Source organism: Oncorhynchus clarkii, chromosome 13 (assembly GCF_045791955.1).
Source record: "Oncorhynchus clarkii lewisi isolate Uvic-CL-2024 chromosome 13, UVic_Ocla_1.0, whole genome shotgun sequence".
NCBI lineage: Eukaryota > Metazoa > Chordata > Actinopteri > Salmoniformes > Salmonidae > Oncorhynchus > Oncorhynchus clarkii.
In genome coordinates, this window is record NC_092159.1 from 45,999,393 (window position 1) to 46,013,646 (window position 14,254).

The window sequence follows — 14,254 nt, forward strand, 5'->3', positions numbered from 1 at the left end:
GAGAGAAAGAGAGAGAGAGAAAGACAGAGACAGAGAGCATATGCTGAACAAAGATTGAGCCTGAACCCTCCATGCCCTGCTGCTCTCTCCGGTCACATGAGAAGGAACCAGGGCCTTGAAGATAATGAGAGAGATCAAATAAAAGCATCTGCAATTGGAAACAGCCCTCTAGGCATCCAGCCAGTCCTTTTGTTCCAATCAAAACTGCCGTGGACACAACAAAATGCATTAAATAATACCGTTATCTCTCCAGTTGTTTCCATGGCTCTCTGTGACGCAAGACAGAACAGGCACAGGTTGTAAGGTCAGATAGTGGAGGGCAGACGACAGGGGGTTTTAATGATCAACTAAGACTTTCATTACTGAATGGTCATGTTTTGCATGAAATGTGCAATGCACACCATTCAGTAATGAAAGTCTTAGTTGATCATTAAAGCCCCCTGTCGTCTTACACCATATAGAAGGTAGCACTGTACATAGTTTTAAATACACAATTGTAACACATTGGTTGAGTTTGTGTGTTTTTGGTACTTCCCAAATAGTGAACTAAAATATGACTGCAATTGTATTTATTGCTGTTATTGCCAGTTCAGAAATGTGTTACCCAGTACAGTAATGACAGTTTAGACTTTTGGAATATAATCTGTGACCCTTGACAAAAACGATTTGTCGGAAATATCCATATCCTTTTGCTCATTTAATGCATATCTTGACTTGGAATGAGCAATATATCTTAGGCCTAGGCCTATGTCCTAGCTGGATATGAAGATGCTATGTAGTTACAGCACGGGGAAGGTTGACTGCTCATTTTCACTCTCATTCTGCTTATTTCCTGGTAAATGAATTCCTGGTGGGACAGGCTCATGCTTAGGAGGTAGACTGTGACCTCCTGTGCTTTGTGATGATTACACCCTCTTCCTCTCTCCAGTCCATCTGCCCTCCACTATCTGACCTTACAACCTGTGCCTGTTCTGTCTTGCGTCAAAGAGAGCCATGGAAACAACTGGAGCGATAACGGTATTATTTAATGCATTTTGTTGTGTCCACAGCAGTTTTTTCATTGGATCAAAAGGACTGGCTGGATGCCTCATAAGAGGGAGGATGCCAATAAAGTAGCCTACGGTATAAAGAGGTTTCAATGTCTCTATCAGATGAGAATGAGGTACTGAGCTCTTGAGATTCAAGTGGTTATGTAAAAACTGTAACCAGATGCATCGAACCACAAGGCCACAGCTGCTGGAAATGAGAGCCAACGTCACAACAAAATCAGACAACTTACTGCAATGTGTCTACAAATTACTAAAACTCATTTTCATCCTGTTCTTGCTGGGCATGAGTGATGAACCTGGTCTCAGACTAGACGTAAAATAGTAAACGGAAATCTGGAACACTCAAAATAGCATGGCATGCATTTGATTTATTTTTGACATTTTAGTCCTTCAGCTGATGCTCTTATCCAGAGCGACTTACAGTAGTGAGTGCATACATTTGAATACTTTTTTCGTAGGGTGGATAGGTGGGCATGTAACACGTGATCGAAACTCATCACAAACAACTTGAACATTTTAGCTAATTAGCAACTATTTATTACTTTTTAGCTACATCCTTCCCCAAACCCTAACTTTAACTCTTTAACCTAACTCCTAACCTTCACCTCACAGGAGGCTGCTGAGGGGAGAACAACTCATAATAATGTCTGGAAAGAAGTAAATGGAATGGTATCAAACACATGGAAACCATGAGTTTGATTAGTTTGATACCATTCAATTAATTCCATTCCAGACATTACTATCAGCCCGTCCTCCCCAATTAAGGTGCCACCAACCTCCTGTGCTTAACCCTAACCATAACCCCTAACCCCTAGCCTAGCTTACGTCAGCCACCTAGCTAACATTAGCGTTAGCCACCTAGCTAATGTTAGCCACAACAAATTGGAATTCGTAACATATCTAATGTATTGCAAATTCGTAACATTTTGTACGAATTGCAATTTGTAACATATACGAAATGTAATTCGGAACATATCATACGAAATTGATGATGGACATCCACAAATGAATACATACCATACCAAACATAGCTAATTTGAGTGTCCTGGATTTTTGTTTACTATATTATGTCTACCCCTGAATCCAGGTTGCAGCTATGTGTATGTCACAATTGTATGTGGCCATGTCACAATTGTAACTGATCATTCCGGCACAGCCAGAAGAGGACTGACCACCCCACATAGCCTGGTTCCTCTCTAGGTTTCTTCCTAGGTTTTGGCCTTTCTAGGGAGTTTTTCCTAGCCACCGTGCTTCTACACCTGCATTGCTTGCTGTTTGGGGTTTTAGGCTGGGTTTCTGTACAGCACTTTGAGATATCAGCTGATGTACGAAGGGCTATATAAATAAATTTGATTTGATTTGATTTGATCATTGTATCTCCTGATAAATGTGTACACTGGATTCAAACCCATGTCACCTGCTCCACATTAAGCTAAAGCCTAGGCCATGTAGACTATGCCTTCAATCTTCTGAATATGAAGAAATAACTACTCATATGCTAATGAGGGACAATGTGAATAGATTTTGGTTTGCGGATTAGAATAAAACTGAAAAAATAAAGCTATATTTAAAAGGGCAAAACTGAGCCACCTGGAGTGATTAGGCCTATCCATTCAATAAAGGGGCACACACTTCTCACCCAAACAACAGCTGTTTATTTATATATCTTCTTGATATATAAATAGCTTGTTTCTAAAAATGTCTCCCCACCATTCCATTTTTCCAAGTCTCTCTCTCACTCTCTCTATGAACCTAATTAGGGGTATCTCACCCTACATCTCAGCAAGTCTGGCTTATTCCCTCCCCTCTCTCCTCTTCCCCATCTCTCCGCAACAGAATTCGAAGGAGAAGAAAGGGGAGGGGGCAGATACGGAGCGCGCGAGCGAGTAACAAAACGTGACTAGGCACCCAAAGACTCCTGTTATGCAACTGCTGACCTACTAACATACAATTGGAGACATTGAGAGAGCAAGGAGGAAATTGTAGCAAGTCCCTAACGTAATAAGAGAACAGATTCAAATTAAGCGACACAGAATTCATGCTCACATACAGGCACTAATCACAGAGCTCGCACTGTACTTGAAGGACGATCGCACATTTGAATTCGATAGTAGTCAGAAATAGGAATTGTTGAACAGAAACGTGGCTGTTATATTAGACTTCGCACTGTGGGCTTTTATTTACACATACACGGTAAGCATTTATTTTATATGGATTGCCTTTAAATGTCCAGTCGATTCATGTATATAATGTGACTTATTATTAGTGAAAACAATTCAATCCAATTGTTTAACAATACTAATTTCACTGTTATTTAGTGGCACATCGATTAGACTATATAATTTTAGTTTTGCATGACTTTCAAGTTCACTGATATATTGTTGCAAACATTTTGGCACAACGGGAAGTGTTTATAATGTTGGTGACGGACGTTGAACCATATGTATGTTCTGTCAAGGCGAGGCGTTTCCCCCCCTATTTAGTGGCAGAATGTATAGGGGGATGATAAGGAGGCGGGGGGTGGATGGAATTCCTTCAGAACAAGGAACGCTGGGTGGCAGGGTGGCAGGGGCCACAGAAAACACACATATTTGGAGTAGCTTCGCCCCGCCCATCATAGTAGAGTTTTGAAAATATTGAAAGATACAATAACTTGAAATACGGTAAAATTGTTTTTCTTTGGATGAATTCCTCTACTATTTAGTAACACAAGTATGGACATTTATTTGAGCAAAATAAACCTGTTAATGATGGTCTGAGGACACACTTCTCTCCATCACATGTAGTAAGTAGTTATTTGTGAAAGGTTAGCGAACCCGTTAACCCTTCCTCTGCTCAGTGGGGCAAACTGAATCTAGAGTAGGCTACTGGAGTATTGTGCTGTCCTACATCTCTGAAAACATTGTTTTGGATATGAATGATAATCTAAAGTATTGTCTGTTTCTGTAAAGTGAGCTGGATATACTGGGCATGTTTATTTCTGTGCTTATTTAGGCTACTGGGTCAAATGTAGGCTACTGGGTCAAAATCTCAAAGTCGTGACAAGTTTTTGGATTAGCCTATGGGTAGCGAATGCAACAGGGCAACAAGCTATGTGCAAGAAACTTGCTTTTGCCTTGAATGATTTCCCCAGGGATCTGTTATAATATGCAAAAGGTACATTTATCAGAGACACCACAAAGAGTAGTGGTATGTTCAGAGACACCACAAAGAGTAGTGGTATGTTCAGAGACACCACAAAGAGTAGTGGTATGTTCAGAGACACCACAAAGAGTAGTGGTATGTTCAGAGACACCACAAAGAGTAGTGGTATATTCAGAGACACCACAAAGAGTAGTGGTATGTTCAGAGACACCACAAAGAGTAGTGGTATGTTCAGAGACACCACAAAGAGTAGTGGTATGTTCAGAGACACCACAAAGAGTAGTGGTATGTTCAGAGACACCACAAAGAGTAGTGGTATGTTCAGAGACACCACAAAGAGTAGTGGTATGTTCAGAGACACCACACAAATAGTAGTGGTATATTCAGAGACACCACAAAGAGTAGTGGTATGTTCAGAGACACCACAAAGAGTAGTGGTATGTTCAGAGACACCACAAAGAGTAGTGGTATGTTCAGAGACACCACAAAGAGTAGTGGTATGTTCAGAGACACCACAAAGAGTAGTGGTATGTTGAAGAGGGCAGAACACTTATGATGTGACGTGGATATTTGCCTGCCGTGTAGGTTATTAGTTATATTGGGAAACACTGTTGCGCACTGCATGTCCATCTCAACCTTTAACCTATTCAGTTATTAGGCTACATGCATATAATAATTAATACTGCACACACACTTGTTGTAACTTGTCTTATAAAAGACCACCCTGCTCAGTCTGAATGTTGAATGTACCCCCACACTGCTTGTGGGAATGATTGTGGAATGTGTGCCCCCGCCAGGTGCCCGCAGCTCATACAGTTGTTGTTTAGTGATGGCATGCGCACTTATGTCTAGCCTACTTTTGGTGCCGTGGTAAGGGTGTAGGGTGTAGGCTATTCACGCTATTCATGTTTTTATGAAAAGTCATACCGGAATTATATCTCACGAAAGTTCATCAATACCATGTAGTTTAGAATGTAGCCTATGGTACAGGTGTGTTATGCACAATGGGAAATTACGCAAAGCATTTGGTTATGCGTTACATTTTTGTAACACATTGCACTAAAGGCTGTAGTAATGGTGCAGGTTGCATAATAAATCATTTAAGTAATTAAAACAGATATAGGTAGGGGAGATGACGCAATCAGCGGAAACCCATAGCCTCTATTGTGCTTTGCTGAGGAGGGCTAATTGTTTGGCGCATAAGGTGGACCACTATGCCAGCTCCAAATGTAGGTCACATTAGTCATAACGGGGAGGGGATGTGCTGCAGAGCCCCCTATAATACCAGAATAAAAACCTACCAAAATAAATCCTAGCTGGCTTAACACCCAACCCATTCATGCAGAACAGAAACACTGATGGGCAGCAGATAAATGCGCCTAATATACATTTAGGTTGCCTTCATATCGTAGTGATACACAATTAGAAACATATTCATTTTGCCTTTCATACATTTTCTTCAATCCTCACCTTTCTGTGCCACACCCCATTTCTGTAGGATTCATGAATCTTTCCATAAATTGCTTGTAATTGCAATACAATGATCAGCTACTATATTCCTTATTGTATTAGTAGGCTTACTTATTTTATTGCTAAAAACATGGTAATAACATGGCTATAATTATCATGAGGATGAGATTACCTATGTTTCACTAGAGTAGCGTGCACTATGTCTTGTTTCACTGCTATTGTAGTTGATAGTAAACAATGTGGAGTGGGGTTTATCCTGACCCGCCTGACATTCTCAGGGTTTCCTGGCACAATGAAAGATAATGAAGGATAGAGTAGGTGCTTTGTTATTGTGCTGCTGTGGCTGGGAGGGAGAGGCAGAGAAGTAGGCCAAGGGAGCACATGTGACTGGGAAACACATGGACTGCACTGGGTCACTCCTTTTTCCCCCTGTTTAACAGAGGCTGATATGGCTGTGTTTATGGAACAAGGAGTTGGCTTGGAACTCCACCTTCATGTCCAAGAATTAGTACTTTTTCTTGGGAAGATAAACCCAGTCTTGGAATCAGGGTTGGAATCAGGGTTGGTTAATTCATTTACACGTAATTTTCAACATACAGCACATCACGATATATCGTCTTGCACTTCACAATATATCGTCAATGTCAAATGTCACTATTCTATTTAATCATATATCAGCCCAACCCTACTTGGAATTTGGGAAAAACCCATCTATTTGCATTGTTCCCCCCTGGGGGCAGTTCAGTTCCTCAGTCTCAGTAAAATATTGCACCCAGGTCTGGGGGCCTCCTCCTTATTTTACTCCTGCTCCCATTACTTTAAGAGCTCAACAAAAACAAGCTTTTGAACTCAAGCCCCACCAAATATAGCTTTGTGGTTGTTTGGACCCAATAATTGTAAATGGCATACATTTAGATTCTCTTTGATCACTTCACAAATGTAACCAAGCCCTTTCCTGTGGTAGAATGACTTTATATTTATTAAGTATAACAAGGATGTGTGCTAATGTTAAACAGAGCTATCAGTAACAGATTCATACTCTGAGATGCAGCTTTTTGTTCACCTTTTATCATGAAATTGGACATGGAATTCATTATGGTCTACCACAAGCGTAGGAGTGTTCCATTGAAACAGAGCCTCGTAAGCATATTAGATGGGTGAAAAGGGAAGCAGTAGAATTTCTTACTATTTGACATTTGTTCTGGCAGGTCACACTACCTTTTTCATAAAAACACATGAAACTTTCATTGGAAATCACTATCTCAGTACCCTGCAGTTAGATATTTGATACACTATATTGAAGTGGAAAGGTTTGATGCTTAGATGTTCTGATTATCAGGTAAGGGTGGCACGCAGTGCCCTATTCCTGTAGCAGTAGTGGGAGACTAAGAGCTTGTGATGCATTAATCAGCAAACACTCCAGCTCCATTCATGTCTCCAGCTAATTCCAGCCGCCCGCAGAGGAGATGAGAAGCTTGTTTTTTGTTTTTTACAGTCAATCTGTTTGCGCAGTGGAAGTGTGTTGTTCGATGAGGAGGGATTGATGTTGATATGATTAGTTGCCCCCTTTTTTACTTTTGTTGCCATGGGTGATATGTTGTTAACGCTGGTACAGTACCCCGTTTGTTTACATCCTGCAAGGTGCTATCATCTGAGCTCATTTCCCCCTTTCTTTTGTCTACCTTCTCTCAATCTCTTCGTCCCTCTCGCTGTGCATCTTTCACCTCTATAAATAGATTACTCTCTAATTCTCTGTATCTCTCTCCCTGCCTCACCCCTGGTTCCACTGACCTATATTCCAGCTTGCTGTGTAGGCACTAGTCACAGCCAAGTGTTTACTGGGTGGTCCCTGGTTTCTGGGGTCTTTCCACTCTTTCCCTCCTGCCCATGAGCCACATGCAAATGGCTTGTGGGAATGAGGACCTTAAAGTACTGCATTTAGCAGTGCATTATCAGGCCCTGTCTCAACCGTTTTCCCAGGCATAATCGTAGCCTGTATCCCTATTTAGTCTCTACTGGGACCCAAATGACCCATACCTAGAAGGCTTGTCATCATTTTGTGGGAAGCAAAACATTTTTAATTTAAGAACTAGGGGTGTAATATCCCATCTAGATTTGCGCTCATTTTGTTGCTGAATTGTGCCTGGAAAGAAAAAATTGGTGTTGAACCCACATTTGAAAAGTGTAGAGCAATTGGCAGTTACATAATTTTGCCCCAGACTCCTGGGAGAATATAACCCATAGAGAAAAAAAACAGATTATGAAATTACAGAGGCAGAGAGAATCAGTGTGTCTCAACTCATGTTGTTCAGTAAGAAAATGAGAATAAATGAGGTAGGGAGGCAGGGATGAAACAGCTCCTGTTGGCCAGCAACTAATTTGATTTTAAAGCATACAAGACCAGTTTAATGGAACCATGGAACAAGGGAACATAGTCTGAATGAGTTATCTCAAATGTTCCAGGAAGACTCCATCCTCGATGCCTGTTGAATTCCTTTGCTTGCCTCAAGTCACCTGTATGGAATGTAATTGATATTGAACCAGTTAGTCAGCAACACAGATAAAATAACTGGTACACAACCAGCAGAGATCAATTGGAAACATGAAAAGAGACAGTGCAAAAGCCATTTGGCTTATTCATGAAAATCATACTTAAGACGTTTGGCTAGTGGCACATCTACCTCTGTTTACCTCATTACCAGGAGAGTCCCTGCTGAGCAGGTTCCCAGACACTTCATAGTTATGAGGCTGACCACCCTGGTGTCATAATTCAGGAGAGCTTGGTACATTCTCCAGCCCAGTCCTTCCTGAGACTTGACCTATATTCATTAATTAACCCCCAACATCCTTATCTTAAAATCCCGTACCCTCTCCACCTCTTTTCCTTGGCGGGGAACCTTTGTCTACATTCACCGCCAGGAACTGGTTGTCCAAATAGAATGTGAATTTTTACAGTTATTACACTTACAGTAAATTCTCCAATTCATGATCATTTCTATGTAAACGTAGTGGGCTGTTTCTTAATATGGTTGTTTTGGAATCTTTCTAGAATCTAGAATTCTAAAATGGAATGAGGGGAAGCCTACCCCCACTGCACCTGTGTGATTCACTGTCCTGGCTCTTAAAATAAATCTGTCTGAAAGACTATTTAGAACAGCCATGAAATAAGTCAATAATGGCTGTTTAAAGCTTACAAATTCAATGTCCAATCATTCCATGTGTTTGAGTGATGTAATTCCGGGGAGTTTACATGGTAATCATGTGCTCTCGACTTGGTTGCCAGACATGCAGTTATGATTACAAAGGCGGAGGAATAATGTCACAAATAGCAAATGTGTAAGGTCTTACTCAGAAAAAGATAGTAACTCAGAAACTACTATATTGGCCTCATGTTTATTACACCATGCAAGTCAACGTCAACATGCGGGGCTAAACGCGTCCACATGCTTCCCAGCCGAAACAGTTCGGAAGAGTTTGTGCATACATTGTGTAAGGGTACAGAATCATTTTCATGCACATTTTGTCATTGAGAAATACTGCACCAAACACCCCAGTTAGATGTAAAATTGCTCGACTAAGATCTCCTCTGCAGAAACGTCAAAATTAATGACAGATTTCTTGATTTATCATAGATTCATTCTGACTATTTTGAGGAAGTGTATATTGGCTACGGCATCTCAATATGGACAGTACTATTGCCGCTTTTTTCCCTAGTTTTCCAAGCTAAGGTATTTTAGGGAGTGTGCAAGCACACTTGTTCAGTTTGGCAAGTCGCCAGCTGAACTGAAGCAAGCTGACACCTTAAGGGGTCATGAACCACTGACAGAGAAGATCAATAGAAGGGCCATGAGGTCAGACAGTGGTTACTAGGGTCTAGTGAATATTCACTGGTTGCCAGGGGTAACAATTCAGTCAAAGCCAGACATGCAGAACATAGATGAAAGCAGGAGGATGTGAGAAGGAGCGTATTATTAATTATCCCTCAAAATGATTTGATCACCAGCCATGCCAAAAACTCAAATGGATTTCATTAACAATGACATAAAGCAGATATTATTCCTTCAATCTGAATGCATAGTGGTCGACAGCAGTCCACGAGGATTAAGAGGTTTGCCTTTTCTTTCTTTGTCTCCTCAGCCTTTCATCTTGCAACCTACTGGAGAAGGAGAGAGGTAGCGCCCTTCCCAAGAGACTGACAAGCCAAGATAGACTGAGTGACCTACATCCTGCAACACGCCTGGAGCAGTAGAGCACTTCTCTGTCTGCTCAGCACAGCGCTCTCACAAAAAGATAGAAAAACAAAACAGAGAAAAGAAGGTTAGAGAATTGCTCAGTGAAGCTTGTCACATTCTCCACTCTAGGAACTCTTTTTTTCCTTCTCTACAAGGCAGCTTTGACCCACTTTTCTGTGAGAAAGCTGAAGAGACTTGCCTAGAGAAAGGCTGAACATACATTGGATAAATGAGGGGAATTAACGCAGAGTTCCACTGTTTCTTGATCTTCTTGGCCAGTTTAGACACATAAGCTCATTCATTCAGTGAGATATAGCTGAATCCCACTGTTCCTTATCACCTCATTCCTTGAGTTTCCTTTCCAGTGGTTGTAGCAATATTCCAAACTGTCCTCCACTGAGCAACAATGGAATGCCTGAATTCACAACTCCAATCAGCAAGCTCAGAAAATAACCTGGACAGCCTAGAGACATACTCTAACTACGCAGAGTCTCTCCCATCGCCTCAAGGAACCCCCTCTCGCCAGGGGCGTCTCGTCAAGCCCAGCATGAGTTGCAGACGCAAGCGTGAGTTCATCTCTGATGAAAAGAAGGATGCATCCTACTGGGAGAAGCGCCGTAAGAACAACGAGGCGGCCAAACGCTCCAGGGAGAAGCGACGACTGAACGACATGGTGTTGGAAAACCGCGTCATGGTGCTGAATGACGAGAACTGCCGCCTGAAGACGGAGCTGCTGCAGCTGAAGCTGCGCTTTGGCCTTATCAGCACTGCCTCCTACATGGAGAAGAGCCAGCAGCTCACTAGTGGAGGCAACAATGGAGACAACGGGATATCCTCCACATCCAATTACTACTCCAGTGGCTACTCCAGCAGCTCCCAGGTGATGATGAACTCTGACTCCTCGGAGACTGAGCAGTCAGGCAGCGGGGGGGGGCATAGTCAACTGGTGACGTACTCCCCCCATGGGTCCCTTTCAGACATGTCAGACGGGTCCTCCCGGGACAGCCCAGAGCCTGCGGTCTACGGGATCAAGCAGGAAGAAAGCAGCCTGGAGATGGACATTGGAAGCAGCATGTTCAACGTCCACCATAGCCTGTCCTCCACACACCACCAGGAGGAGATGGAGTCGGTCTACCACAGCCAACAGCACCACTCCTACCACCACCAGGAGAGCATCACAAGCCAGACCAGTCAGGTCCCTCCACCCACCCAACAGAGGAGTGTCATCCTCTACCGCTCCAGTAGTGCCTCCTACCCTGGGGAGAGCCAAAGGCAGCAGGACATAGATCAACAGACAGCCCAACAGCAGAGTGCTCAGGCTGGCCTTCTGGCCCAGGCTCGAGAGAGCCACACAGAAAGCTCAGAGAGACTGGCAGAGGTGACCAAGCAGATGGAGAGGAAGACACTAGACTCCCCTCCGTACCACTACTCAGACTGCCACAGCGAGGTAGGAGAGGGGCAGGTGTACAGAGCTCTGCAACAGGAGCAAAAGACCCAGACGGGCCTCGCTCGAGACATCCTCCAAAAACAGGAGGCCGTCACATCCCACCTGTACCACAACCAGGCTAGTCACTGCTATCTTAGCACCCAGGACGAGGAGCCCCCCATACTGACCTATGAGGGCGGGGCCAGGAGTGAGGGGTACTACCAAGAACATTCAACCTCAGGCAAAGACACCTCCTCTAGTGACAATGACCCCCGCAGCTCTGACAAGGAGACCTCCACGGACGACGAGTCCCCGTCCTCCTCCTTATCTGACACCGGGAGTTACCTCCAGCACCTGTCTGTCTTACACCAGCCAGGGTCCCCTCTGCCCTCCCCGCAGGACTCCTCCCAATGCCAAAGCGGGGACACCCAGGCAGAGGTTAAGGGCACTGCCCTGCCTCATAAACTGCGTCTCAAACACAAAGCCATGAGCTCCCAGCAGGACTCTCCCACCACCCCTCCTCCTTCCTCTATCCTACCCCTGCCCCAGCACCCTTACCTGGCCCTCACGCAACAGCAGAGCGGGAAAGAGAGGGAGAGTGAGAGCCAGCCCCCCACAGGGGTCGTCCTCAGCTGAGTCAAGGAAGGAGAGTGGGGAAAAGGAGTCGTCAAGCAGACGCCGTAACAACAGACGAGACTAAGTGCCTATAGAACACACTGGACTAAGCCACACAAATTTGTTGAGGGTCCTTACATTGTGAGGTGTCTCTGATGCTGCCTTAGATCCAAATACGCTCTTTCCCTTTCCCCTCCTCAATCTCAATCCACTATCATTTCTTTACCCCCATCTACACCACCCTCACCTTCATGTCCTGGGACTAAAAAGCTGTACTGAAGCCCAAAACAGGGCTGGACTTCTGGGGGAACAGTATTCTATGTGTATATATTGTATATACACTTTTCAGTTCTTGCATCTTCTCCATAATTACAGAAGGACTTTTGTTTATAAATGAGAGGAGGGAGGAAACTCTTTCATATCGTTTTTCGTCAAACCACAGTTGGTCATTTCAAATGAGAATATAAGTTGACCATTATTGGAATTGTATTGTCAGCTTTCAGTGCCCCTCCTATGGTGCACATCTGGCTTTAGACAAACATAGCAGCAACATTCTGGGAACATTCCCTTGACCAAAGATGCAACACAATGAGAAGTTCCATCTCTCTTCTCTAACCCTACCTCTACCAATCCATATTTCCCTTCCCATCTCCATGATCTCACGCAGCCCATCCATTATCTATCTTGTTCAAGCACTCGGTTTGTATATTACTGTAAATTTACCAATAATTTATAAATATATATTTTTGAAGAAAACAAACAAATGTCACAACAATGCGACTAACTGTTGAGGCAAGAAAGGACTTGGCCTTTATCATCCTGTTTTTGTCAGAATTACTGTACAGTCACATTGTGTCTACTGTTGCAAACTCCACTTAAGTTAAAACGTCTTTAATGTCATCACTTTAACTCTGTTTACAGAAACATGGCCGATAGCTTTTGAAATGCAGCTTCCCTGTTATTGCAGTAGATCTTTAAGATCTTAGACAGCATTCAATCAAAGTCAGTCTGAGACAGAACTAGGCTGCTGGCCTAAAGTTGAGCATCATCAACAGTCTAGACTTCCACTGTTCCCATCTCTTAGCTCAATGTATTTATTCCTATGCCCACATCTGCAGAAAAGCCAATAGGAACATAGACTAAAATGTGAATGTGTATAAACCTCAACGTATAAAAGCTCAAGTTAAAACCGTAAAGTGGGGAAATATAGGGGAGGGAGTTATTTTAAATATAGTAATATAATCTAAATGATATCTGTATGATATTTGAACTCTGAGTGAGGCCACCTAGTCTCCTCTGCAAATCAACACACGACACAATGCACTGAGCTCAGAACCTCAGGCTTCTGACCTGACGTCGATCCACTGCCCTAGAGACACGGCGTCAAACCCAGATACTAGGTCATTGGATCTCTGAAACAGAAGCTAATTTACTATATTACACAAATAGCCCATGACATTAGAAAACTCTGGTTTAGAATAAGAGCTATTGCAATTAAGTTTTGTAAAAACCAAGGACAATCTCTACTTTATTAATGAAATAGGGATTTCCCCTTTTTCTAATGTGCCTCTGTAGTGTAAAACATGGGGCATCCACCCCCGGCCTTTATTTTCCTCGTTTTGGGTGACAATGAGAAGCCTGCACTGCACCACACAGTTTATAAAGTATATGTACCATGTTTAGCTTTTTGCCACTTGTGTATAAATGTAAAGCTTTCCCTCTCTCTGACAACACTGTAATGTTAATGTCATTGTTTTATTTTCTGAAGTGTTGTTTTGTTACTATCTTCGTGTGTCTTTCTCCTATAGACCGTGATGATGTATTTGCTCCATACCCCCATCCTCCCTTTTTCTCAATGTGTTTTAAATCAGTGATGCTTGTGTTTTTGCTGATGGTTTTATGAAAAAGATTCTAAAAAGACAAAGATGCAGACGAGACTTGTGTGGTGTTTAGCAGCAGGTGGTGTCTAGGTCGCCACCACCTCTTTTTGACATGGCTGTGTATGTAAAGACACTAATATTCATCATGGAAGATGGATGCATTTCAAGATTGAAAACAATAAAAAGGATGTTGAATTTCTCAACATATCGTACAAATATTGTTAGATTTCTCCTTTCTTTACTCGTGTCTATGTGGGTTACACACAGTTCATGATGGGTCTGTTTGAAAATCAGCTGTGCATATGCCATATAGATAAAGACCAAAACCTCCCTGTAGTTATCACTTGATACTGAATACAAACGGGTTCATAGGTTAGATATAACACTGCAAAGAATAATAATAACCATATGCCAACTAGCGTAATACACAAAAACTAA

The 14,254-nt window shown here is 42.7% G+C and overlaps 1 protein-coding gene across 1 annotated transcript; it reads left to right on the forward strand.

Moving 5' to 3' along the window:
• The first annotated feature begins 2,991 nt into the window (after positions 1-2,991).
• LOC139364874 (transcription factor atf-2-like) lies at positions 2,992-14,032 on the forward strand. The gene is made up of 2 exons (XM_071102051.1): positions 2,992-3,242; positions 9,801-14,032. The coding sequence occupies exon 2, from the start codon at positions 10,302-10,304 to the stop codon at positions 11,955-11,957; it is 1,656 nt and encodes a 551-aa protein (XP_070958152.1). The 5' UTR covers positions 2,992-3,242; positions 9,801-10,301; the 3' UTR covers positions 11,958-14,032.
• Positions 14,033-14,254: the final 222 nt, after the last annotated feature.